The sequence below is a fragment of the Chelonia mydas genome, chromosome 7 (genome assembly GCF_015237465.2).
Source record: "Chelonia mydas isolate rCheMyd1 chromosome 7, rCheMyd1.pri.v2, whole genome shotgun sequence".
Taxonomy (NCBI): domain Eukaryota; kingdom Metazoa; phylum Chordata; order Testudines; family Cheloniidae; genus Chelonia; species Chelonia mydas.
The window spans coordinates 18,013,559-18,041,464 of record NC_057853.1 but is presented as its reverse complement, the minus strand read 5'-3'; the positions used below and the strand labels follow the sequence as shown (position 1 = coordinate 18,041,464).

At 44.1% G+C, this 27,906-nt stretch overlaps 1 protein-coding gene across 3 annotated transcripts in view; it reads left to right on the top strand.

Moving 5' to 3' along the window:
* The window catches only part of SRGAP3 (SLIT-ROBO Rho GTPase activating protein 3), a 269,776-nt gene that overhangs the window by 182,263 nt on the left and 59,607 nt on the right, over positions 1–27,906 (top strand). For all 3 annotated transcript variants that reach the window (XM_043551354.1, XM_037904515.2, XM_037904516.2), the window contains exons 3-6: positions 208–370; positions 13,536–13,598; positions 25,420–25,605; positions 27,259–27,387. In XM_043551354.1, coding sequence (XP_043407289.1) covers positions 308–370; positions 13,536–13,598; positions 25,420–25,605; positions 27,259–27,387 — 441 coding nt within the window. In that variant the 5' untranslated portion in view covers positions 208–307. The remainder of the gene's footprint in view (positions 1–207; positions 371–13,535; positions 13,599–25,419; positions 25,606–27,258; positions 27,388–27,906) is intronic.

The following is a 27,906-nucleotide window of genomic DNA, read 5'->3' as shown; positions in this document are numbered from 1 at the left end:
TGCAGAACACATGCTATGAGTGGCAATCAAGTAGTTAATCAAACGCTGCACTGGTTTTAGTGAAGGTTACAAGGCTGAGTTCAGACCTATTTTGTTAGGCGGAAGGGATAGTAGCAGATTTACTCAGCGGAAGATGACTGTATCAGTATCATTGATAGTATCCACTTGTGAATTAAACCCCTCTTTGAATTATTCATGTTTCCCCAGGAAGGATCAGCACCTCCTTTCCCCGGTGAATTGCTGGTATCTAGTTTTGACCCAGACTCGGCGAGAGAGCAGAGATCATGCTACCCTGAATGACATCTTCATGAACAATGTCATTGTCCGCCTCTCGCAGATCAGCGAAGACGTCATCAGGCTCTTTAAGAAGGTAAGCAAAGCAATGGGCAGTTTTTATTAAGGAGCCATCCTTGCATTGCTCTGTGAAAAACTAACTTCCTATGAGATTGTGCACAAACTAGAGATCCGTTGAAGATGGGAGAGTGATAGTTTGAACCTGCTTTAGATTTTGGGTTTGAGATCAGATATGAAGTGGGGATAGTAATAGTCACTATGGTAAAGCAATCTGAAATCCTTAGATGAAAAATGCAAAGCTCTTAAAGCATATTAGAAATAGTGTGGATGTGGGAAATGTAAAAAATCTTGCTTTTGCAGGAGCTAAAGAAACCTGCAGTGAAATTCCAGCCCTATTGAAGTAAATGGAAGTTCTGCCACTGACTTGAGAGATCAGGGCTACACCTCTTGTTTCTGGAAAGTATCTCTGAGAAATGGAGGAATCTGGGAATTGAGACTCCCCAGTTCTCTTTCTAAATTCCTGGCCAAAATTTTCTTCAGAGCATCCATGGAACCAATCACAGATACAAATGCAAGCACACTGGACCTGTCTGATGGCCTTCCGAAGAGCTTATAATTGGAGCACAAGTGTAGTATTTTATTTTCCATTCTGTGTGGCTGGCAAATTGCATGTGAGTGAATAGGATCAGTTCCTTGCCCATAAAGTCTCCTCTCGCTTTAACAGAATTGGACTGCATTGACATTGCTCCAATCTCGATTTGGTTTCGGCTGGGTTTGAGGTTTCAGGCTAGTTATAGTGTCAAGGTTAGGATTCAGGTTCAAATATTTGGATTTGACATTTCCAAAATGTCAAACTGGCCTTGTGAGATTCCAGCCCAACAGTAATCTCATGGGATCAGATGGTCTTGTGAGCTTTCTGACATCCTAAATGGTGGGAATCTGGTAGGATGAGCAATTACTATTAAAATTCTGCTGCCATGGACCAAAATCTCCTGAAAATTGGCCATTCTTATGATATTTCAGCCATATCTGGGTCTAAACTGTAACACTTCTGATTTTTGGATCCGACTTGGAACTGAAACTATAAGGGCAAGTTTGATTCTGGTGGCCTGAAATTGAACAGCCTTCTCCTTTCTCTGCTCCGTAACTGCCTTGACGTTTGAAGGGGTTTGGATTCAAGGGTCTGTTTTTTGCCCAATTCAGAGTTAAGTAGGACTCAAAAGAAGCTATTTACATTTTACTTGTAAAAATTTCCCTTCTACCCAGTTGGTTCCAGTGTGCATCTTTGGATGGCATATCTCATTTTAAATCACAGTAGCACATGTCTGTGCTTGAATGGTGACTAGACAAGGGCCTTGTGTTTGAAATATTTCAATCTCATACCAGGCCAAGGTGATAAAATATTTTGTTGACTAGACAATGTTACATTTCTTTGCCTTTTTTTAAACTTAATGGTACAAGTACTTACTGTGTGTTTAAATTGTTCCTCTCTGTCTCTCCTTTCCCCACTCTCTGATCCTTTTGCCGACAGAAAAAAAGTAGCATTGACTCCATCTGCAGCCTGTCAAAGTCAGCACCTGCTTTTAATCAGAAGGAAGCTGCACAATTGAGTTGTGGGGTTGTGTGATTTCACTTGTATTTGTCCCTGGAGGTTTAAATCACAATAGGACTCACATGTCGCTAGAAATAATGGCCAACTAAATCACTGAAAAGGCTTATTTTGTGTCATCATTTACCATTAACGTATATCAGGAGGCTGACCCTTTAGAGGATAAGCGTTATGCTTTAACCCCCTGTGTACCGTTTCAGACAGAAGCTTTAGAACTGAGTTGTTGTGGGTTTTCATTTTTGTCAGTGTTTTGATGAGGTAGTTTAGGCACAGATGAATTGGAGTATCCCAGAAATGAGAAATGGAAAATACCTATTAGATCATCCAATCTAGCCTTGCAGCCAACACGATTGTTCCCTAAAATGTATTTTCCCATGTTTTGTCCAGTGTGGTTTTGAATATCTCAACTGATGGCACTTCCAGTCCTTATCCTGGGGAGAACATGTCATAGGCTATATTAATAGATGAGTGACATGCAAATAGGCCAGCACCAGAAGGGTTAAAGGCATCCCTAATTGTTCTTCAGCTGTTTAGTTTTGCTGTAGATTGCTCTTTGATGATAAATTATGGTAACATTTGTTTCCAAGATGTCACTTTGAATCCCCCCAGTCCAGGATTTATTAATGGATTGTGACACACTGGGTGCATAGAGGAACTGGAAGGTTTTGTGACTTCTCCCATTACAAATGTATATTGAGCTCTCATTATGTAAATATAAACTATTGCAGTAAAGAGAGGGATGTATAATTGGTGAGCTATCAGGACCTGCATAATTGAGTTGCATTTGATCAGCACAGTGGTAGTTTGCCAACAAAGGTCCTGAGAGGTGCTGAGTTCCTTCACCTCCTACTGACTTCAGTTTCGCTCCCATCAGGATCATCAGCCAGTAAACTGTAGCTTTGTATTTTGTTGTTCTCCACTGAAGATCTTTACCCTTCCAATGGTAGATAGGTTTCTGTATGGCTAGCCCAAGGGGCAGCCCACTGGCTTACCTGAGCCTGAGGGAAATGGGAACTTTGGAGAGACTGTGCTGGTGTTTAAAAGTGTTGGAGTAGGCAGGATTTAAGAGAGCCAATAAAGGGCTCAGTTTGACTCCCTCAAATGAACTGTCACATGGGAAAAGGGAAGTTTACACTTACACTTTTGGAACCTCAGGTAAGGTTTGGATTCTGAATTTGGGGCTAAGATTTGGGTTAATTTTTACTTTTGTCTGAACCGCTTTGTCTTTTCCTAATAAAAATGATTTCATAAAGGCTCATGGGGGTGGGGAGGTGCAGAATCAGTGTTAATATCCAATCCTGCCCTTTCATTGGACCCACTCTTTGAAGCCTCTTTCATCTCTCCCTACTATGATCCAATGATGCTTCTTGTTGTCATTTCCTCCAAAGATGGTTTCTGGTTTCACTGCACATCTCTGAACTCTGGAGTCTCCTGGAGAAGTTTAATATCTTGGTTTCTTACATTTATGACACATTTGTTCTCCTGCTCTGCAGTGGAGCCAGTTTCATTCTAACCTTTCTTGGTGGCCATGATGTTGTCATGGAGATGGATAATTTGAACCCAGTGAGGATCCATAGTTTCTCTAGGACTGAGAGTGGAGTTGACTCTTTGATTCTCGAAGATGGCCTCTCAGTGTATTCCCATACAGTAACCATCAGCCTAGTCCTTGGTAACGTTAGGAGACTGTGCAATTCTGTTAGGCATGTCTCTCTCCCATTCCCTCCTCCTGGAACACTCCCTCTTTGACTGAAAGCACTGGCGGCTTTGTTAGCCTTGAACAATGAGGAAAAACTACTTTGAAATCATTCCCTTTCCCAAACCTTGATCCCCCTTTCTTCTTGCATGTGTGTGTGGTGCGTTTTGTTTCTTTTTCTCCTTACCGGGAATTATGAATCCGGGAAAAAAAACCCAGATGCAAGCTGCTCTCCTCAGGGAGCTGAGTTATAGTGTTGGTTGTATAAATCTGTTTGGAGCTCCAGGGACAAGGATGATTCCAAGCATCTTGGCTTTTGATAAGGCAGAAAATAATGAGCTTTTCTGCAGCTGGGCTCTGCACCCCCTTGTCACTGGGTGTTTTAGTGAGAGCCAGGGCAAACCAATAGGGCCAGATTTTAAGTTGGTGGAAGTCGACATATCTCCATTGAATTCAGTGGAACTACAGCAATTGTACATAAACAAGGTCTATCAGTTTATACCAGCTGACAGTTTGGCTCAACATGTCCAAATAGGAGAATAGTCTCTCTTGTTTTAGGGAAGCAGCAGAAATTATTTATCAAAATCCTTTTATCATGCTACAGAGAAGTCATATTTCTTGGAAGGCCATTGTTATTACTACAGTGGCCCCAATAAGCAAAAATCCCAGTAGCATTCTACAGTAATGGCCTGGCACTATAGCTTGCAAGAAGAAAGGAAAATTGGAAAAGAGTAAAAAAAATTTAAAACAAAAGAAAAAAAGGAAATGAGGAAAGGCTTAAAGAAAACCAACCGACTTCAAAAAGGAAATGGTTAAAGGTTAGAGAGACCAAAATTGAAGTGTTGATGAGGAGGGATAGGAGCTAAAGGAGGGGGGGGGGGGAGTGGGAATACAGCACACAAAATGCAAATAGGGTGTGTGTGTAGGTAAGTAAAAAGAATTGCATCCTTCCTGCCCCCAGTTTGTATATTGTCTACTTAGATAAGCTTTTGGGGGTAATCCTCAGTCTTCTTACATGCCTGTAAAATATGTCACATACCATGGTGCTAATTATTATTTTTCACTAACCTTTTGGAAATAGGCACAGCCTTTTTGCTCAAGCTTTCCAGAAAAATTCAACTTGAGGCAGACCTCAATCATGGCAAATTTGAGCCCAAATGGTTAAAGTTTGACAGAGTTATTCGCCATTGAAAAGAGGGGGTTAACATGGAAAGTGTTCGGCAACCTTTGCAATAGGCATCCGCTGTAATATAGTACTTTGGGCCATTACTGTAGGATAATGGAGTATTTTAGTGGAGTGTCAGTTTCCTTGGAGCAATACCAGGTAGAGAGAATTACTCTTTCATCTGTAAATAGAGCCTGTTGTGAGCTATGTTGTGGTGGAAGCACCATAATTATTTCTCCCTGCTGCCACCTCATGTTCATTGGCTTCAAATGACATTGCATCATTATATTGTGACACTTGCATCAGTACTCAGTGTGGCACAATCATTTGTGATGGTGTAAAATGGCTGCCATGGGTTCTCTTTGCAAAGGAAAGGGTTATAATCCCAACACGTTGGATGTGCGAGAAGGTCTAATCAGCACCATTGATCTCTGTAGTATGTGGCACAGGTTTCACCCAGCTATTATCCACCCCCCTGTGTTTGGATTTTATCGCAGCAATTAAGTGAATTATGCACCCTCCTTCACTCGGCAATGCATTAGAATCTGGTGTGGAACCTACTGCTATAATCCTGACTGCCAGTTACAGTGCCTCTTAGCTACCTATTTGAGTTGATTCAGGGGCAGGAATGACTCAATATCAAGTGACTCTCTCATATCCATGACCACTTTGCTGTCCTTCTATGGGCCTAGTAATCTAAAGCCATGGCACTTGTTATAATCTTCACAGTAGTTTACTGCAATCTTAAAACCCAACCTCGAGGCCTTTCATTAGTTACTTTAAGGCTTGGTAGTGTTATACTGATGACTTTTATGGTGAAGGAAAAGCCCAAAGGGATATTAAATGTGTCTTGGGATTTTATAAAAAGACCCAGTAATGATATCGCTTTTCTTATTGCACTCGTCTGTTAAAGTTACAATGACAAAGGGCAATTGTCCTCTGGTGGATGTGTTTCCTTGTTAGGTAAAATCCATCAGTCCTCCAAAACACACACATAAATTTCACTAGAATGGCTTATGGTTTGGCACACTGCGTGCTGTATAGAGCCGGTCGAAAATTTCACAAAGGAAAATTTTTCCATTGGAAAATACTGGTTTGTTGAAATCAACATGTTCCTGATATTCAGATGAAAACCAGGCAAGTTCTGCCTGATTTCCTGACAGCTCATCTGCTTGCGTCCTTGGCAACCTGCCTGGCAATCTGATGAGAAACCAAGAACCTGTGATCCCTGGATCCCGAGATCACAGCTCTGTGGCAGTCCAGGGTTTTGAGGGTCCATAGCTCCATGGCTCGCTGCTTCAGAATCAGGGATCTCAGGGATTCCACTTCCTCAGCAGCCCCAGGCTGCTTGACTCCCCCAACAGCTGAGTCCTTGATTCCCCTGGTAACCTGGGGATCCAGATGAAAAATTCCATTTTGGTTTTCCCCAATAGAATTTTTCAGAATTTGTCTCCTGCAAAATTTTTTGACTCCACCTCCCAATTCAGAATAATTTCCCTCCCCCAAAAGTTGAAATTTTTCATATCGGGAATATTTTGTTTTCCAGCCAGCTCTGGTGCTGAACACTGGGATTGTGTATTCAGGTCCAAACAGAAACATGAATACTTACAATACAAATATCCCAGCGCCACTACAAGGACTGTGACAAGGGCATTTCGGACATATGGGCGAGCCGTTTCAAAAGTGGCCTCTGATTATGGGTATCTCCATTTTTGGGTCTCCAGGGTGAGACACGACGTTTTTTTATTTTATTTTTTTCTATTACTTGTGCCACTGGTTCTACTTCTCTCTGGCAACCAAAATATTTCCCCATTAAAAAAAAAAAGCATTTGCAAGCATGGGCAATGTCAGATTAAAACCAAACCAAAAAAAGGAACTCTTTTGTGTCCAGTGCTCCTTTTAAAAGCTCAGAGGCTGCTGTTTTCCTGCTCAGAGGTGGCTACATTTCAGCTTGTACATGACTTTGGGATCTGACTGTATAAATTCAGTTTTTATTGATGGGTGGTTTTCAAAAGGTTTTGGTTCAGGTCATAAAGTGGTAGGAATTAGAGATGGGGAAAAAACCTTTTGGATCATCCAGTCCATCCCCTGCCTCATAAAGGTTTGTGCCCTGCAGTATAATTTCTAGTTCATTGTCAATCATTGTCATTGGGAAGCTATTCTGCAGTCCCCAAAATGTCTTCATCTGAACCTTTAGGAGCTGCAAACCTGAGCTGGATTCTTTATCAGGTTTCTGGTACTTCCTCCTTTGACTGAAGCTGCAAATACCATGAGAAAGCCCCTTATCTCTGTATTTCAGTGCATCTGGTCCATGATGAAAGCTGGAGGGGCATGCAGTGAAAATGGGAAAATAATAAGGGGTGGAGGGAAAATGTTAGCTGAACATTTCCGCACCTTCAGAATGGATGGCTGTGCCTCGTTCTAGAAACGGGCCAGGGTTTGAAGAACTCTGATCTGTTTTGTTTATTTTTAATCATCATCTTTGGGAGGTATGGGCATCATCATGTGGTTTAAGTGTAGAGGAGCCAGGCACTCCAGAGTTCTAATCCTGACTCTGAGAATGACCATCAGTGACCAGGGGAGGTCTGTTAACCTCTCTGCATCCGCTTCCCTGCCACGCATATGAAGACAACTATATTTACCTCATATATGGGATGCAAGAATCAATTTATTAATGTATAGAATACTCTCGTTTGGTAAGAGTCATCAGGCCAAATCATCCACTTGGCCTGGAGACAAGCTATAAACTAAATGAGTCCCTGTCTGGGAAGTATGCAGTCTCCGTGGCATCATCCCTCCTTTCCCGGATCCACTGGAATCTTTCTTGGGGAGGTTGGGCTTCATGCATGGAGTGTGTGTTTTTCTCATCCCTCCGACGTAGTCCAGAGTGAGATGATCATTAAAGTGTCCTCCCTGTGCACTGTGGCCCTCCCTAAAGGGGTTGAACCGTGTGTGTGTGTGTGTGTGTGTGTGTGTGGGTGGCCCTCCCTAAAGGGGTTGAGCCATGTGTGTGTGGGAAGGTGTCCTGAAGCACTGTATATGCACGGGCCCCCTGTTCAGCCATCCCTGTCCTCTAGCTTATCTGTATTTGCAGAGATGAACTCCCGGCCTACTCCATGAAGGAGGCGAACCCCACCTTTGAGGTAAAAAGAGAGAGGAGTCTCTGCTAAAGGAATGTTCCCAGGCTTCTTCTCACTCATGTTCCACATAGGAGATGGTCTGGGCCATTGTTAGTATTACTGATAGTCTCTGAGTTTATTTCCTTCCTAAGAATGGTTATTGAAGATGATCCAATTTGATCTCCTGTCCGTACAAATCGGTGTCCCCTCTTCAACCTCAGCACATTGTTTTGGTAGATGCCTGTGGTGGTTGCTGTCTTATGAGGGGGAACCACTACAGGTGCAGACCCCCAGAAGGGGTTCTGTTCTCCCTCCCCAGCTTCTCTTAGTTTGTTTTATTAGGATAGAACATAGGGAAAAAATATAACAGACACACACATTGCTGTGCTTGAAATAATTAGTGCTATGTTATTCCCTGAGCTGGGATTTAATTACTTGCCGTGACAGTGAAGTGAATTTGGTTATGTTGTGTACTGCAATATTCTGGATGGAAACCTAATGACGATGTGGTGTCTGCAAATAAGGAACTGCCTTTTTTTTTTTAATGCTCACTCTCTGTGTTGTCAAGGGGGCGGCACTGTATCTTGCTGTGCTTTTTTTTTCTTTTTTCTTTTTCCCCTTGCAGCAGCAGTGATTTTAATAAGGGCTCCTAAACTGAACCCATCTTTAGCTTTCTCTCGCTTGCTCCAAGTAACTGCTTTCTAATAGGAATGGAAGGCATAAATCAGGCAGCTAAATTAAAGGTTGGATTTTTGCAGATGGTGCCGGCGAATTGGAACGCGCTGCCTGACATTTTGACTTTGTCTCCTCATAAATAGATTTGGTGTAATTTTTCTCTTGTTTAGAAGAGAGGGGGCAAACTCTGAAGAGATTTGAGTGTCCTTTGGCTTCTTGCCTAGCTGCATTTGGGAAAGGAGCCAACAGTGTGAACTAGTGAGCTGTTGTCTTTGAGATCCTGGCCCCTTTACCCCAACCACTGAGAACAGCAGGGCTTTCCATGCAGTGTAGAGCTGGTAAGCAGCACTAAGCTACCCACTCTGGGGTGAGTTTGTGGGTGATGGAGGACAAGGGGCCTATTAGACATTTAGGGGGCAAGACAGCACAGTTCAAAGTAGAGCAATCCCAAGGGCTGTTTTGACTTGTATTATAATAGGACTGCTCTCGTTCCCAGCAACCTCTAGAGTCTAGAAAGTGCAAATGAAGTGCTTCTAACTGAGCCAATTTTTAAATGTGCTGCACACCTGCAGCTCCATTTTCTTCAGTGGAATTTGTGGGTAAGCAGCACTTCTGAAAATCAGGCCACTTATATTTAGCTGGATTCAAGAGCCTAATTTTAGGTACCCAGGTTTGAAAATTATGGCCTCGCTGACTTGCCCGCAGTCACGCAGGAAGTCGGAGGCAGAAGCAAGAACTGAATCCAGGAATTTAGAGTCTTGTTTCAGTGTCTTAACCACAAGACCACCCTTCTCCATTTAGTTTGGGAGGGGTTTAGTTCAGGGGTTTTGGCTTGGCAGCTGCAAAAGATTAGAGGTCAGCTATGCAGGTCAGATCTCCATCTGAACTCCTTCAAACTCAGAGTATTTGGAGCTTGAATTTTGGGTTAGGCCTTTCGCTGGTGTGGGAAAGGCTAAATAGTCGAAATACTGGGTGTCTGGGTTGAGCTGTGAGTGAAACAAATCTTTGTTAACTCTACGTTAACTGAAGGCTACTGCTATGAATAGCTGGAGATTTTCACTGCCTCAGTTTGGGGGCCCAGTTTGAAACACCCTAAAGGAGCCTGATTTTCAGAAAGCAAGGCATACTTAGCTGCTTCTGAAAATCCAACTTCTTTAAGGTATCCCAGTTTAGGCACTCAAAAAGCAAGGCACACCAAATTCCTAGTCACTTTTGAAAATTGTATTTTATTCTTATCTGAAATATCATTCAGAGTTAAATTGCAGCCTGTTAATTGGCTGTCTTCTCAGCTGCACCCTGCATACTAAAGACTAATTTTTAGTAATCTAAACTTAAACTTTTTGGATGTGTGTAGGTTACCCACGCAGCTGTAATTACAGGTCTTCTGTCTGATGTGGGCTTCCTTGGTTAAAGCCATCCAACCAACAGACCCAGGAGATGTTGCTCATACTAACTGCATGCACAAAAATATATTGAGTCGTCTGAGGAACTCTAAAAGTGACTGCTTAGTGTTTTGGGGGTCTATACTTTATTTTAAACCTGTCTTCAAAATATAACGAATGTTCTAAGGCCAAAAAAGAGTCCACAGAGAGAATCTGGATGTAATTACAAAAGAAACAGGAAGTAGTGGATGCACATGTGCAGTAACATCCAACCTCTGGATTTTTAAGTGAGGATTTGACTTTGTTTGTGACCAAAAATAAATCAGCATCTCCCTAAGAAATGCCCTCTCCTGTGAAATGTTATATTCATATTGTGGGAGCTGGGAGGCTATATCATGATTAAAATCTCCATCTCCTTGCCTGGCAAAATAAAAAAAAAAATTGATACTGGGATTTCAGCATCAGGGAGCAAAGAATGCCAAGGAAAAATACCCATGAAACTTTACATTTACAATGGACTGTCCTCCCTAAGTTTTCTAAGGCCCTGCCAGTGCTGGAGTGGAAACAGAGGCCTTCATTATGTGGCACTGAAGTGGTTACTTTTGTAGTGTACTGCCTCATTTGAGAAATATTTTGACTGATTCTCATACAGACATTGATCCACCCAAAGTGAAATAAAGGAAGGGCAGATGTGATCCTGTTCATTTCTACAAGCTAAGCAGGATTGCATGGGATCACTAGCTGAATGGGGGATTTCCTGCAATCACCTACAAAAGATACCCCAGCACATGGTGTTAGTGACTCTGCAGGTTGCACTCTGCCCGCTAAATTGGTACTGAAGCGAAAACGCTGCATGATGTCTGGGAGTGCTCTGCTGCTAGGCATGCTGTCTTTCCTGACCGTTTGAGCTCGTTAAAGATGAGATGGCATTTTTTACAACGGTTAACCTTGGGATCCTGGTGAAATTTCCATATTTGGCATTTATATGCTTCCAATCTCAATTCCCTATGTACTTTCAACTGTATGCAGTATTCTTCAGTTATGCAGTTGTTGCTGTGTGCTGCTAGGCCATTACTGTGTTTCTCCCCAGAGTTGGCTGCATTTGTGTGGTGGATTAAGTGATACCTGGATATTAGTTTAGATTATAGCATGTAAAATTTGGGATGCCTCAGAATGAAAAGTGCTAGTTAAACATAAAGATATAAAATGCTATTGCAGCCATCCAGGGGACCCAACTGCCCTTCTACCTTCCTGTCTCCTAACATTGGACAGAATCCCTGAAATGAGAAACAAGAAAAATATTAGACCCACAGCGTTCAGTGTTGAATGGCATGAGTTATGTTAGCAAAATAATATTTCTATAAAATCAGTTTAACGACTGTGGATTCACAATGCAAAGAAATTACACCAAGGTCCTGATTCTGTGAGATGCTTAGTGCCTCCTGCTGGAATGGGAATGCCCTCAGCTCCTCCTGAACACAGAGGGAGCTGGGGCTACTCAGAACTTCGCAGGGTCAGAGACGTTCTGAGAAATTTTTTCATCCAACTGTATAGACCTCTGTATTGCGCTCATCACCATGGTGTCTGAAACCTGGTTTGGGTGATACAGGGGCGAATGAGGAGTGCAGTAATTGAGAGGTGCAACATGGATGTACAGGTCTGTACAGTGGTGGTGTTATTCACATCTACATTTATGGATTTTATTTGAATAAGGATTTTTAAAAAAAATACATGGAAATAAAAGTCTTGGTTAATTTGGAGTGGCCCATTGCTAACATTCTAGGTGCAGTGAAAGCAGAAAACATCTGTATTTTGGTTTTCAAGTTTATAAATGTGAAAAACAGAGTCCCGAAGTGGATTGGCAGCCTACTTGATGGTGTCATTTCAGTTTCTGAAGCAGGAAGGATATGAGACAGGATTTGTAGAAGTGTTGTAAATAAAGCCCTGGGGGCATTCCCCACACCACGGGGGAATTTCATTTCTAAAATACACACGTAATTAAAGTCTACACATTTGGTTGGTGCTGAAGCAGAGCAAGGGATGGAAAATCTTGTCTAGGAAGCAGTGGAAGCAACAGAGGGCAAATCTGGGTGGGGGCAGAATGTGTTTTAAAAAGGCATTGCCAGAAACCTTTTGTGCTGCCAAAATCTACCCGCTCCTCTGTAAACTGAGAAAAGGAAAAACCCTGCAAGCATGAAAGTAATGTGAAAAATGCAGCTAGATAGCAGCGGCATTTATAAGTTGCTGTGTTTTGTTCTCTGTGGGATGGGTGTGAATGCATCTGCTAGGGATTAGCAGGATTCACTTGGACACAAGTGATGAAGGGGTTTGGAACAAATACATCTCATTATACCATGTTTCAGACCTTATTTGTTAAAAAAAACCCCAACTAAACAGATGAACTCCCCCACCCGAGATGTTTGGCATCCCTCCAGTGTGGAACGCCCTCACTGCTTCGCTGTGCGGAACCACCACCCAGCCCAAACCCTCACCTCTTCCATTATGCCCGTGATCAGTGAGTCCAAAGAGTCACCATATTCCTGAATTTTAACAGCATGTTTGTAATCCTGTAACATGAATCCCTTCCCGTCTCTGATATCGATCTGCTCTTGCCCATCACCATATGATCTGAGCCCCTGCCTTCTGTTCATCACCCTCCCCTGCCCCCCACTGATTATGTTGCAAGTGTGTCACATCATTGAAAGGGGATGTTGTCATCCCACAATCCCTTTTTTTTTTTTTTAAATACACTGAAGATGCATGGTTACTGCAGCAGAACTCAGTGGAGTCCAACATGCTTATCAGAGGTTTGCTAGATTTTTGCCAGGGTAGTAATTGCGATGGCTTCTGTGCTACCTGCCTGGGCAGAACACTGAGTGCGTAACCTAACCTTGCCCTGATGAAAGGGGCTGAATAAACGTGCACTGTGGTGATGGAAGGAGGTGTTTGTTGGCATTCCATCAGAGTGCCGAGCTCCCAGCTGCGGCAGGAAGAAAGAACTGACGAGTTAGTTAATAGTTGAAGACGAAGGCCCACATCCCTGGCTACGGCTGAGGTGTATGCAGTCCAGCTCAGGATGGGGCATGTGGCAAAGTGCCTTTTGCTTTCCTCTAATCCTGCGCTGGCTGTGTGCCAGTGTGGTCCCTCAGCATAGCCAAGAGCAACCCAAAGGCTGGATTAATGTACACCTGCTAGCCCCAAGGCACCAGTACAGGCTCTGGGGATCAGCTGAGCCATGCCTTCTATCCCTGGCCGCACCCCCACTCCCCTGCAGGGGCGAGCTGGCTCATGAATCTTTGTGCCATTGAAGGATCCACCTCTCCTAGGCAATCTTCTGGTGGCTGGCAGTGCTGGCCTTACAGGCAGGGTCTGCCAGCAGCACAGCAAAAAGCATCCAGAGCTCACCTGACAACGAGCAGGGCTGAAAACCATTAAGTATTATGTCATGTAAGCATAGAACCGTGCAAGGTCGCACAACTTGTTCATTTATTCCCCCCCCCCCCCCCCGCCTCCCCAAGTGTGCTGACCTTTGTAAGAAAAAATAAATATTGTGAACATAACAGAATCTTAATTTACCTTTCAATGTTTTTTCTCCTAGAGTAAAGAAATTGGTCTACAGATGCATGAAGAACTCTTGAAGGTCACCAATGAGCTATACACGGTAAGTAATGTGTTCTTCCTACTCTTCTTTAAGCTGTGTAGTGAGGATTCCCTTATTCAGGATCAGAGTTAATGTAATTGGTTATGTACAGTGTGAAACAGTTACTTTTGGAGGCTCTTTCCATCCGTGTTACAGTTACTGCCTTTTTAGGTTTTTTCAGTTGTTGGAAATACTGGGTTTTAAATCGGGTTTGACTAGGGCAGAGGAAAAACTTACCAGCTGTCCTAGTCCTACAGTGGAGAGATTTTAAAAGCCATGGATTTAAGACCATATTATAGATCACATGATCTGATTCTTGCAGTTAAGTGGAGTGGAGGCCCCTCAGGCTGCTTTGGGTTAGATACAATAAGATCTTTACTCATTGCTGTAACGTTCAAACCTGCTGGGGCTTTTCTGATGCTGCTTTTACTCCTGTTTTCTGTAGTCACTTTTAGGTGTCATCAATGACTACAATTTTGAGCCAGGTTCTGATGGCTCAATGGAGTCACTCTGAATTGGCACTGTTTAAGTGCAGTTGTATCTGGCTCTTCTATGAATTCTGCTGCCTGCCCATGTCCCACAGTTGATGATGGCTTAATCAGGCCTTCAGCAGGTAAATTTGGTATCACTTTTCTCCTGTAAGTGCTGTTCTTCCTGATTTAATTCAACAGTGGCAGTTTCCTCACAGACCTCATCTTCCTAGTTCTTAATGAAACCATGACCCTGTTACCTGAGCCCACTACTCCCAAAGTAGGCTTTCATGAGAAAGACAGTAAAAGTCCTTTTATTGCTCCTGATCCTTGGCCATCAGGAGTTGGTTTTTCATTTCTGTTTGGGTTTAAGGATTGGTGATGCATTCTAGGAAGCAACAGAACATCCATCTTACCTAGGAAAAGTCAGGCAATCTAGTTGAGCCCCTCAATCCTATCTGTTCCCTGGACATAAATTGGTCCACAGCAGGTTTATTCCTACCAACAAGATGGATAATCATGTTGTTCCGGCACTTTGATAAACTGGCCTAAACAATAGACTATGCACTTTTTTTCTTTTAAATTTCTGCTAAAATCTTTAACTATGAATAGCTAGTTTCTTCATTTAACAGGCTCGTTTCTGCACAGGCTGCTGGGGGATTGAATTGCTCTGTGGGTTACTATGTGGGTGGGTGATCAGGAAAGATTAAAAGGGCCAGAATTGGGAGTGAGTTGATGTCTAGATGTCAAAGGTTTATTAGTGGCAGTAGGAGATTAATCTTAATTTCAGAAACAGTGTGATTGCTCCACCCTCATTTTGCATCTAACTTTAAACCTACCAATTGGATCAATCTATTCAAAGCCCAGATGTAGGATAAAGACACCAAATGAAGAACAGGTTTCAGAGTAACAGCCGTGTTAGTCTGTATTTGCAAAAAGAAAAGGAGTACTTGTGGCACCTTAGAGATTAACCAGTTTATTTGAGCATAAGCTTCCGTGAGCTACAGCTCACTTCATTGGATGCAACACCGTGAATTCAGTCTAAGTCTCAAAAGTCTGTTGGGGTCTGAAATGAATGCAGTTCTGTAAGACAAACTTGGAGTGAAATCCTGGCCCCATAATCAGTGGCAAAATTTTCAACACCTTCAGTGAGATTTCACCCGTGGTGCTTTTCTGCTCCCACATTCTGACTTGGGTGTGCTTAAATGAATAAAAAGGCAGAAATCTATGGAGAAGGAGAACCACGTTACTTTGACTTGATCTACCTATAAGGATGGCCAACGATCTGTGTCAGCCTTTTAGAAATGCGTGGCCTGGAAGAGGCATGCTCTTTACAGAAATTACAATGAAACCGGTTCAAGAACTGAGCCTTATTTGGCAGCCTGTTGTCTTAAGAGATCATCCCAAACGTACAGAGTACAAATCGTATTACCTTGGTTAAGCAACTGGCTTGTGTCATCTCTTGGGTGATTGTTTAAAATGTTGTAGCATATTTTGAGTGCAGGATGATCCAGCATGGCAGTGTTGCTCTGTGACTTGCCACCATCCCCATGATTGAAGTGGTGTTGTCGTATTCTCAGGCCTTGGCAATGTCTTGTAATGAATCAAGCAACTGCCCACATACTTAAACAATATTTGACAGCTAAATCACTGTTGTGTAGAAATGGGGATAAAATTTGGAACCATTGGCTCGAAAAATCAGTCTTCTCCCTCTTATGCTAATGGAGGTCCGTCTTAGTTGGCAGTAATACAGTAGTAAGTCATTTATCTGCTCTGTTGGCCAGCCACTAGGTGTTAACATTATCACACACGCTGAGCTAGCACATTGCATGCTGTGTAGGGCTATATCAGCGTTACAGTATTGCACTTCTTTACTGGACTAATGTTCATCAAGTGGACTGATTTCCCTGCATGTTTTCCAGCTATGCATGATAAAAGAGGAAGTTGTGAGCATCCCATGCATGTTTGTGCCCTGGCTAGGATCCTGGTGGGGATTGTGTGAGGAGAACTGTATAGAGCATGTGGAAACTTTTGCACTGTTTAACTTGCATCTCAGGGCTTTGCTACCCACAAGCTGGAGCCAAACTAACTAAATCTGTTTGAATTCACGCCTTTCATTATTTTGATGTAAACCTGTGTGTATTGACTCTTCGGGTATGTGTACCCTAGAGATGGAAGATGTCAATTCTAGCTCGAGAAGACATACCCATGCTAGCTCTCCAAGACACCAAGCTAAAAATAGAAGTGTAGCTGTGGTGGCCCGAGCGCTAGGCGGGGCTAGCTGCCCTGAGTACATACCTATGATCTCAGATGGGATTGTACTCTGGGCAGCTAGCCCTTCCCGCAACAACTATCATTCTGTTTTTCGTACAGTAGCTTGATCAGAGCTAGTGAAGATAGGTCTCCTCAAGCTGGAATGTACATGTCCCAGCTATACTACAGACAAACCCTTATTTTGGAATGAGTGCCCTATTAATTTAAGTAAGTCCGTAAAAATAAAAAAATTGACTTAAGTTGCATCAAAATTTCATCCTGAAATAAGAGCATCCACACACAGTCTTGCACCAAAGAAATTAAGGTGGGAATTAAAATGGATTTTGTTGTTTTACTTCCAATATATGCGTAGATAAGCCCTCAGAATTTGGGCACAAGTTGATGCAAGGTTCATGCGTAAAGGTATGGTGTCTTCACTCACCACTTGTTCCCTTTGTTGTATGCATTCATGTTTAAGGGAATGTCAGCCAAAATTTGGGTCAACATAAATAGCTTCAAAGTGAAGTTTCAATTTGTTTAATAGAGCTAATAGGCTCTATTTCTGTTTCTGTAGGCGCAGTGTAATTACTTGTTTTGCATGTGACAATGTTTGTTTCACATACTACACAAACGAGCACCCAGTTAGAGGCAGCATACTGAAAATTGTCAAAGCACCATGATGTATAATTAACCTGGGGAATTCACTGCTGCAAGATATTATTGAAAAAAATTAATTTTAAAAAATGATTGCATACTTGATATGAATTAGAATAAAATCTAGAGCTATATTAAATTAGGGGGAAAATTATAAGAGCCATCAGCCCTTGTACTTCAGAGCAAAGCTGGTTGCCATTTGCAGTCAGGAAATTTCCTCCTGGAGTTATGTGCAATGCAGGTTATTATCCCTTCCTCTGTAGCATTCGGCTTTGGCTGTTGTCAGACAGGATCCTGACCTGCTTGGCCTTTTTTGGCCTAATCCAGCATGCAGTTCATATGTTCTTAAAATAACAATAGGGTAATAACACCAGCTCAGAGTGGGACAGAGATAAATTCCAGCCTAGATTAGAGGTATGTCCCCTTCTTGGGCCTGATGCTGCACCTTTGACCTCAATAACAGTTGTGTTATTGACTCCACTGGGAGCTGGATTTTGGCCTTTGGCCCTCATTCAGTAGAGCACTTAAGCCCATGCTTAACTCCGTCTTTGTTCAGCGAAGTGCTTAGCATATGTTTAAGTGCTTTGCTGAATCGGAGCCTTAATGAGGAACTATTTAAAAGCCTAAAGCGCTCTAGCTAAAGGCAGCAAGCAGCACCATTTATGACTAGTAATTTTGACTGTGGCCTTTATTTAGAACGTGATATTAATATTGCAAAACGCAACTTGTGGTGTTAAATAACTAATGAACATTACAACATATTTTTTCCTCCTTCCATTGTAGCTAATTAACTTATTTGCAAAAAGATCCCAGGGACACAGCTGTGGCAGCTTTTCTTTATGACCCAATAGCTTAAGACAGGGACAACATGACTTTGTTCCAGGTGCTGTCCAGAAGGCGTGAGAGGATTGCAGATTGGAGAGTAGATTGCTATAGGTAGACATCCTCCAGAATTAAGAGAATTCTTAAAATAAATAGTTGTTCCTTTCAGCCTGGGAATTTTAAAGACCAGTTCATTCCTAAAGTATTAAGTGGCATCAGATGAGAGATAATGAGGGCTGTTATCTGTACAGCAAACTTTCCAAGGCAGTGGTGTCACTGACACAAACTTCATCCATTTGGAAAGAATCAATGATATAAAATGATTCTTTTGTGCTGTCTTAGAGCTAATTAGAGGAGGTGCAGATTGGACAAGGAACAGTCAGTTGAAAAGCGCTGTGCTCTACTCTCCCAGCAATCATTTGTATTCTTGCTGCTCATGAGTGGGAGATGCTCTGCAAATCGGAATAAGCAGAGCCTATCCTGCAGTGAAGTTCCAGTCCTGTAGCCCCTATTATCCTCCAATCCTGTATGCGCATCAGGCTCAAGTGGGAGTAAAACATGGTGGGGCAGGAAGACTTTTAAGCAAAATAATTATGATAATGAGCAAACATGACCGTGAAAAGGGTGTAGAGTGACTAGGCTGCAGTGGGAGTAGGTTATGTTCTATAATGCTCTGTAATAAGGTATTTTCCTTTTTAAATCAGTCTTTCTTGCACAACAAATGTGAGGCCTGAACTAAAGCCCATTCAAGTCAATAGACGCTAGCTGACCACAGCGGTCTTTGGATCAGGCCCATGCCTGAACACCATGGTAGGTACAGAAGCTCAAACACAGCTGACAAATAGTCGTGCTGAAAGTTGCTGTTTGGGCATAGCAGTGTCCAGGTCCAACGAACACCTCACAACCTGGGGACAAAAACCTGGTTGTATTTAAAATACCGACTGGGCCAGGGTTTCACTGTCAGACCTTCTTGTTATACTAGCACAGTGCAGTTGTGTATGTTTGGGTCTCTGGAAATGCCTGGGAGCCCTCTCTTGTGATAGCCAGATATTGCTCAAAGTGCAGCCATTCCATTCCGCTTTTCCTCTGTGTTTTCAACAAAAAGAAGCGGGGTTGGGGCAGGGTAGCAGAGGAGGGATTGTATGAAAACCCAGCAAGTCTTTCTTCCCCATTGGTGTATGTAGCATAGGAGGTGTCGGTCTGGTTTGTCTTCTGTGATTTTCTTTAGGGAAACTGCAGCTGCAAACACATGTGGAAAGTTATGGACTTTGTGACATAACACAGGACAGGGCAGAAATGGGACTCAAACCTCCACTCGCTCTTCTTTCCATTCTTCTTAAATTATAAATCAGAGACAGCATGTTTCTGGGGGACTTTGATAAGGCATTTGAAGCTCATTTAGAGGCTATGTTTATGCTTGGCTGGGAAAAAGATCTTATGTTTCAGCCGAACCTCTTCCAAGCAAAACACTACGTTCTTTTTGACAGCCACAGCTGTGGAAAATGCTGTGTTTTTTCTTCACTTGTGCAAACTTCCTTTTTATTCTGCTTTTGCTTTCTGTGGATGCACACGCCTTGCAATTCACTGATATGCGCCCCCCCCCCCCACCCAGCAACAATGGTTTCTTGTAGCTTCCATCCAAAAATGTTACTTAGCCCAGCTTTGTTCAAAACTCTGGCAGAGCTCACAGTCGGCAGCGTACCTGACTCAAGTAGTGGGTTTGTTGCAGGGAAGCTGGGACTTGCCCAAGGTCACGCAGCGAGTCAGTGACAGAGCTAGGAATGGAGTGCAGAGGTGAAATGCTCACCTTACTAACAGTGGGAATTCTCCTGACTCCAAGGCCTGTGGCTGAATCCCAGGGCCATCCTTTCCCCCAAAACATAGGAAACATTTTTATGCCTCTGCTGACAACTCAGCTGACATTTAAAAGGAACCTTTTGCCCATGTTAAAACTCAGTTCAGAGGACATCATTTTGGTTGAACTATATTTGCTTTTAATTGAGTCAGGAGGATCTGTTTGCCAGCAGGTATTGATTATTACTTGACTTGTCTCTTGTTCCTGTCCTCCCCCCCAACCCCTCACCAGGTACTTTCTGCCCATGTGAAAGATTGTTATCCTTTGACATTATAGATTTGTATTGCAAAGAGTTGGTGTTATCTGGGACGGGGAATATAAAAGGGGCTCTGGTTTGGAGAAAAGGCTCATTTAAAGAGGTGTCTATAGCCATTATGGAGAACAGTGGAAATGTTCATGAGAGCATGAAAGCAGATTGATTTTGTTTGTGATAATTACGTTGGGCCAAATTGCCACTTATGTGGTTTATTGCTGCCTATGGGGCAAGAAGATTCTGAGAGCATAGACTCGTGGAACCTGATTGTTCTATCTGGCAGGGCTGCAATGGGAAGGAAAGGCTATAAGTAGGGCCCTACTAAATCCACGGCCATGAAAAATGCATCATGGACTGTGAAATCTGGTCTCCCCACTGCTCTCCAGCTGCCCAGCTCTGAAGGCAACACCGCTGCCAGCAGCAGCGCAGAAGTAACGGGAGCAGTACCACAACACCCTCCCCTCCCGCCCCACGCAATAACTTTGTGACCCCTCCCCCCACAACTCCTATTTGGGTCCGGATCCCTACAATTACAACACCATGACATTTCAAATTTAAATAGCAGAAATCGTGACATTTATGATTTTAAAAATCCTCTGGCTATGAAATTGACCAAAATGGACTGTGAATTTGGTAGGGCCCTAGCTCTAAGGTTATATTGTTGTATTACCTCCTGGCTTGCGTCCACTGATCCCCACGGTAATGGCAAGTATTGTTGCCCCAAGTTCCCATTGGTAGGGGTGGGATGTTGCATATTGCTGTGGGGGAACAAGTGTAAGGTAAGAGGCCATCACTAGTTTGCTGTAAGGATCCTCACAGGGTTCTTGTGGGGTGGGGTGGAGTGAGATGGAGTCAATACCATGGGGTAGTTGTCACCACCCTATCCCTCCACACCTCCAGAGCCTGAGCCTCCTGGAGCAAACCCTAGAGAAACTTCAGCCATGTTGCATGGGACGGGAGGCCTGCCCTGATCTATAGCCTCCATTTAGTTTCTAGTGTGTTATGGAGCAGTAAAATATGCCCTGTTGTGTCTTTGTGCAGTTAGGAAGCTAGAACAGTACATTGCCGATGAAAAGCAAGTGCCATTTTTACTCTGCAGTCTCACAGATGTGTGCTGGTTGACAGGATCAAAAGCAAAGCGCAAAGCCGTGGAAGATCTCAAAGGCCAGAAAGATCAAATCTAGCACATGTCCCTTTAGGGTTTGGTTTGGATTCCAGCAGCCATCTGAAGAGCCAGTTATATAACAAGGTATGCTTTAGGCTAAAGCTGTCCCTCCACTCCATTTTTAGCCAGGGATACAGGTTTATTGCTCTCTGGAAAATCAATGGCTCAGAAAGAAAGTCCTTGTAAGTTTATTTTCTTTAACATTGTCTAAAAGGTGAAAGGATGGGGTGGGGACAAACGGTCTGTGCTAATCTGCAGGAATATCAGGCTGTAGTTCAGTATCCCCCAACGATTCTGATGAGGTTCAATAAGGATAAGTGCAGGGTCCTGCACTTAGGACGGAAGAACCCAATGCACCGCTACAGACTAGGGACCGAATGGCTAGGCAGCAGTTCTGCGGAAAAGGACCTAGGGGTGACAGTGGACGAGAAGCTGGATATGAGTCAGCAGTGTGCCCTTGTTGCCAAGAAGGCCAATGGCATTTTGGGATGTATAAGTAGGGGCATAGCGAGCAGATCGAGGGACGTGATCGTTCCCCTCTATTCGACACTGGTGAGGCCTCATCTGGAGTACTGTGTCCAGTTTTGGGCCCCACACTACAAGAAGGATGTGGATAAATTGGAAAGAGTCCAGCGAAGGGCAACAAAAATGATTAGGGGTCTAGAGCACATGACTTATGAGGAGAGGCTGAGGGAGCTGGGATTGTTTAGTCTGCAGAAGAGAAGAATGAGGGGGGATTTGATAGCTGCTTTCAACTACCTGAAAGGGGGTTCCAAAGAGGATGGCTCTAGACTGTTCTCAATGGTAGCAGATGACAGAACGAGGAGTAATGGTCTCAAGTTGCAATGGGGGAGGTTTAGATTGGATATTAGGAAAAACTTTTTCACTAAGAGGGTGGTGAAACACTGGAATGCGTTACCTAGGGAGGTGGTAGAATCTCCTTCCTTAGAGGTTTTTAAGGTCAGGCTTGACAAAGCCCTGGCTGGGATGATTTAACTGGGACTTGGTCCTGCTTTGAGCAGGGGGTTGGACTGGATGACCTTCTGGGGTCCCTTCCAACCCTGATATTCTATGATTCTATGATTCTATGATTCCTCTTTCCAGCCCCATCCCCGAGTCAGACAATTATAAAGGGCTCTCTAATCATAGACAAGAGCTGGCGGGTTACATTCTGTCGTTTTCTCCTTCCTAGGGCTTCCCTCTCGCTCTACTTCCTTGTTCAAAGGATGCTAAAAAAAAAAATGCTTAGCACAAAAAATTTAGTAGATCAACTTGAGCAGTGTGGGCCATTTCTCCTAAACTGGAGTAAATCGGCGCGGCGCTGTTGATGTCAGTGGTGCTACATTAATTTACACCAGCTGAGGATCTGGCCCTGTGTTTGCTTAGGCTGATTAAAGGCACGGAGAGCTAACGTACTGCTCAGCCTGACAAGAACTTCAGGGAAACACTGGGATAAATGCCCAGAAAGGGGGACACCATCAAAAAGCAGAAATTAGTGTGGGATTAAAGACCAAGATTTCAAAGTGCCTAGAGATTTTAGGTGCCCAATTTGAGAGATGCCTTTTAAAGGGACCTGATTTTCTGAAAACCAGGCCTTCTATGCCCAAAATCTGCACCCCAGATCACTAGTAAAAATTGTGGTCAGCGTCTTTGCCATGAAGAAAATTTCCTTTGAGGTAGATATCCTGGGCAACATCCAGACCTCATTGGAGTCCATGATAGTCTTGCCATTGACTTCAGTGGGGCTAGGATTTCAAACCTTGAGTCCAACTGATTTATGGAAAGCTTAATAGGGGGAAAGGGAGAAAATGCAGGGACTGAGTGGGACAGCGGTGAATGTGGCTGTGAAGTGAGGGCCACGCCTGGTCATGAGAGGATGGCTGAGAGGCAGCCAGCTCTGCCAGGTATGTGCTTACAGATTCAGAGAGAAAAAGAGCTGTCCTGCAAAAACGCAATCCTTGTATTCATGTTACAGATCCCCTTGCTGGTTCCTTACCTTACAGGAAAAGTTTCTTTTAACCAGCCTGTAGAATTAAGCACAGAGTGATTTTCCAGTGGCAGTTCACAAACTCCTCATAAATCCATCCCCTTGTCACCTCTGTTCCTTCCGATTCAGCCTCTCACCAGTGCACCTGATTTACTAGGGGTCCCCCTTACTTTTAGACTTACATGTGCCGATAGCCGTTGCAGACTGGTGTCCTCTGGCTGTCTACCAACTGTGGGTGTGAAGATGCCGAGTCAAGGGGAAGCTTAATTCGTGTTAATGGTGGGAATGTCTCCCCATGTCATATGTGATCCTGTTAGGAGCTGAATGCTTTTCTGAGAGCAGCTGAGCCCCTCCAGTTATGTCTACATTGCATCTGGGAGTGAGCCTGCCAGCCTGGGTCCAGAGACTTGCGTTAGCGCACTAAAAATAGTAGTGTAGACATTGCAGCTCAGACTGGAGCTCAGGGTCTCAAGCCGGGGTTGGGGTGGGGCTGGGCCTGACATTGCTATTTTTAGTGAACTAGCGTGAGCCCCATTAGCACAAGTCTGTGGACCCAGGCTGGCAGGCTCACTCCCAGATGCAGTGTAGACATACCCCAGGTTCCACTGGAGCCAATGGGATGTGAGGTTTAGCACCTCCCAGAATTGAGCTCTTGGCATTCCCTTCTCTGATATTTTGGTTGCATCCTATATTTTAATGCCAATATCATACTGTAATGTTGGTGCTTCGTAGGCGGAGAGCTTTGCTGGCATGTCTTCAGTTTGGAGGGTTTGGTGCTGTTACAGCATTGGGCTTGAGGTGCAGAAAGGGAGAGGTGTCAGGGTCTTTGCCTTTGCACCTGGGGGCTGTGGCCTGCTCTCATCCTTGTGTTAGGAGGTGCTCAGAGCTGCTTTAAGTCCCATTTTAAAACCTTACTTCTCAAAGCCATCAGCATGGCAGAGTAAGTTTAGTCTTTGTAATTAGTGTTCTGTTAGCTGCTTGCTCTCTGTGGTAAATGTCATCATCCATGCACGGGTCCCTGAGAGGTCAGATTAGTTCTGAATAACACCCTTTGAGGAGGACTTTAGAAACATCCTTAAACCTTTAGAAAGTGGCATCAGCATGGGTCTGTTTGTCTGTCCGTCTGCCTCCCCTGCGCTCTGGGGCCGGCTGGGGCTCCTCGCTCCTGTTCCACCTAGGGAGCCGCTCACCCAAAACCAGGTGAGGAGAAAGGGGATAGAGCCATAGCACTACCCCAAGGGGAGCAACGTAAAGGCTTGTGTAATGCGCACACCCACATGTAAAGGAAGAGATTGTGCTGGCATGAGGCACAATCTTCCCCAGCGCTGCTCCTGGGGCCGTGTAGTTCCACACTGCGCCCTATGCAGGGCAGTGGCATAAAAGCCAGAATCTGGCCCTTCATGATTAGCCGTATTTCACAGCCACATTGACAGCAGCATCCAGACCATTAACATGTAATTCTGCTCTGCAGAGACCAATCCAGCATCTCTGGCCTCGTCAAGGCAATGTGAAATAAAACGTCTGGGTCCTGGAGCGAGCTGATGAAAGGGGACAATGTGACTGAAGGCATAAAGAGAGAGGAGCAGATGGGTGTTTCTTGCCAAGACTATTAAAATGATCACACTGTGCCCTCTGATCTTTTATTTTTTAAAATGTGATTGTCGAAGTGAAGCATCTGTAGATATTTTTCTTGGGACACACAAACACCACACAACTCGAGCTGCTCTAGTTCCTAGTGGGATGGGCGTCCATGTTGTCAAATCCACCATTGCATTTGATGCCAGATAAGACACTAATTGGAATGGGCACTGGAGATCAAACTCTGTTTCACTCTGAAGCAGCACCCCTCCAAGTTAAAGATGAGGCACATCGGCAGGGTGGTGGAGGGTTGAGCTTGCCTCTGCCCAAGCTGCACCTGTTTCTATGGCTAGAGAATTGAACCTGGTTCTCAGTTACTCAGTTCCTGGACTTGGGAAGAGGAGGGTTGGGGCCAAGGTAGTATCAAGCTACCTTTGCGCACCCCGTATCCTGGAGCCATGCAAGGGCCTGTCTGCCCCCAGCTCAGAGCTGCTGTAAGCTATGTCCTGTTTCCCTGTGGCTCTGAATAGCAGAGAAGCTGCCGTGCAGTGCACTCTGGCCATGCTCTAACACTGGGGGATAGGGACATGATGATGTAGAGTTACGCCAGCTCTGTCCTGGCTGTGGAGATGTCCGGTTTAGGGTTAGTCTCAGTGACTGACCCCAGCTCCCTTTAAGAGGTGGCATCAAACAGTTTTAGCATACCTGAGAATCCGGCCCATGGTCTCTAGGGCTCTCCAGCCTGCACTGTGCACAAGCAGGGACACTGTAAGTGTAGGAGACTCATTACCTTCTGTCTCTTCAGGTGATGAAAACCTACCACATGTACCACGCGGAAAGCATCAGCGCTGAGAACAAGCTGAAGGAAGCAGAGAAGCAGGAGGAAAAGCAGTTCAACAAGTCTGGGGACATCAGCGTGAACCTGCTGCGGCACGAGGACAGGCCTCAGCGCCGGAGCTCCGTCAAGAAGATTGAGAAGATGAAGGAGAAGGTGGGTGGGAGGAATAATGAGCCTCCCGCATGGCTGACAGCTCGGCTGCTGATGGGCGCTGTAGTGGATGCCAGCTACATGTGTACTGGGCTAGATGTGCAGACAAAAATCTCTCTGTGGCAAAGGTTTCGGCTCCAGCATTCATCACTCTGCTGCAACCCTTTCTGCAGCCTTTGAAGGGATCCGGGAGGAAGTCTCCTGCTAGTTCGATGCTCGTGCATAGTTCGGCGAAGAGCAGTCTGGGGATGCTATAAAAAGTCTCTTTATTGGTTGTTAGTAATGGAGATGTGCCAAAGTCAGTAGGCAGCAAGGGTTTGATTCAAAGTCAGGCTGCGACCTTTGAGCAGAAAACGGGGCCTGGGGAACAACGTGCAGCACACATCCACAGAGAGGATAAAATACGTGGTTAGGGACTGATGGGGCCAACCATTAAATATTGCACAGTGCCTCAGCGTGGAGGGGGAGTTGAAAAGGGCAGTTGAAAGGGCCTCCCAAAAGCAATGGCTTTGAAAACCAAACACAACAAAAAAGGCTGAGGCAGCCAGCACAAACTAGAGCAAATGAAATGCTTATACAGGAGCTACTCAGGCTGTGGCCAGTGGGTCCGACTGATTTTAATCACACAAAATCTAGGATCTGAGAGACTTTGTCGACTGCTGAGGGAGGGAGCCTAGCAGTAAATCTAGTCTGCCATGGTGATGCTCTGTCAAGTAGACAGAGAGGACACCGTGGAGGGGAGGGTTGTGGTCAGCTTGCAGACTGTATTTCACTGCTTCGTTTTTCATCTCCCAAATCTGTTCTTGTAACAATGAACAGTATATATTCCATGATTCATTAGATCAGAGACTTGAAGGAAGAGGCTTGGATATTCTTTCCACTGATCTGTGTGCTAATGGGGCAGCATTCTGATGGGGCTCTGAAGAAAAAATGCAGCCCTAGTGCTGGCAAAACCCATTACCTCTTTCTTCTCCAGGCTGCCAAAAACCTTGCATTCTGCAGATTCACAGAAACTCCAAATATTGTCATTCGGGCACTTTTTCTGATTTTCTTTTTTTGTGAAAATGAAAAGTAGCCTCCCTGGCCAGGAAACTGTTAGTTAGATGTGTGTTTACCCAGCTGTGTATGTTGCACTGGAATATGAGATAGCAGAAAGCCCCTTGCAAGGGTCAGGCACTCTTGTTTAACTTCTTGATTGGAGACCACCCTGAACAAATGCCCTGGACTTGTAGGGGTTTGAATTCTGGATCCCCTTCTGAATTTTGCAGCTTGAGCCTTTGGTCCAGATTCCACAGCCAGATGCAACTGTATAAATCTGGAGTAATTCCAGATATACATCAGTGTAACTGTGAGTAGAATTTGGTCCTCTAATCTTGACTGATGCCAAATCTTCCATGAAAGTGCAGATAAGATAATTGTGCTCTGAATGCATTCTGTACATTCAACTTGAATGCACTTGCTGTGCTGTTGAATGTATCAGGTACGTTCAGATGGATTCGCTTGTTGTACTGGTAAACGTATATGCTGCATCCTACCAAGAGGGTGTTAATACGTGACACCAGCACAGCAGTGCACTATGGAGGACTTGTAGCAAGAGGAAATGTGAACCTCCTGGATAACTTATTTGTGTTTTTACATTCTATTTTGCTTTTTCAGAGGCAAGCCAAATATTCTGAAAACAAGCTGAAGTGCACTAAAGCCAGGAACGATTATCTGCTGAACCTGGCAGCCACAAATGCAGCCGTCAGTAAATACTACATTCACGATGTCTCTGACCTCATTGATGTAAGTTATCCTTCTCTCCGAATGCATCCGCCCCTCTTCCTGTTGGCAAGTAAGCAGCCGAGTACTAGACACTGATCCTGTTGCTCACCCTGGTATGCGCTGTGGTAATAAAGGGGAGTTGGTTGGCATTTTGAACTCTGGCTAACCTGTGGGTCTTTTGCAAACATTACAGTTTTTTTCGTGTTTTTTCTCAGCGCTCCCCCCCCACATTATACAAGGATAGTGACAGAAGCCCAGTAGTCATCATATGGGAGTTGGCCTTTAATACATTTCACGGAGGCCACATGAAAGCAAAGTCATTGATTCATTTTTAGTCAACATTTAAACCTCCCTCCTCAACAGTTGACAAAATATAGATTTTTTTTTTGTTGTTGTTATTGGTAACTATCAATACATATAAATTAGAGCAGGAAATGAGTCAGTCCTCCAAGATGCAAACACCCCAAATGGAGACGTTTGGATTTGGAGCCAGGTCTGAACTTAGTGGTCCAGGGCTATCTCTAAGATAAATCTACCAAG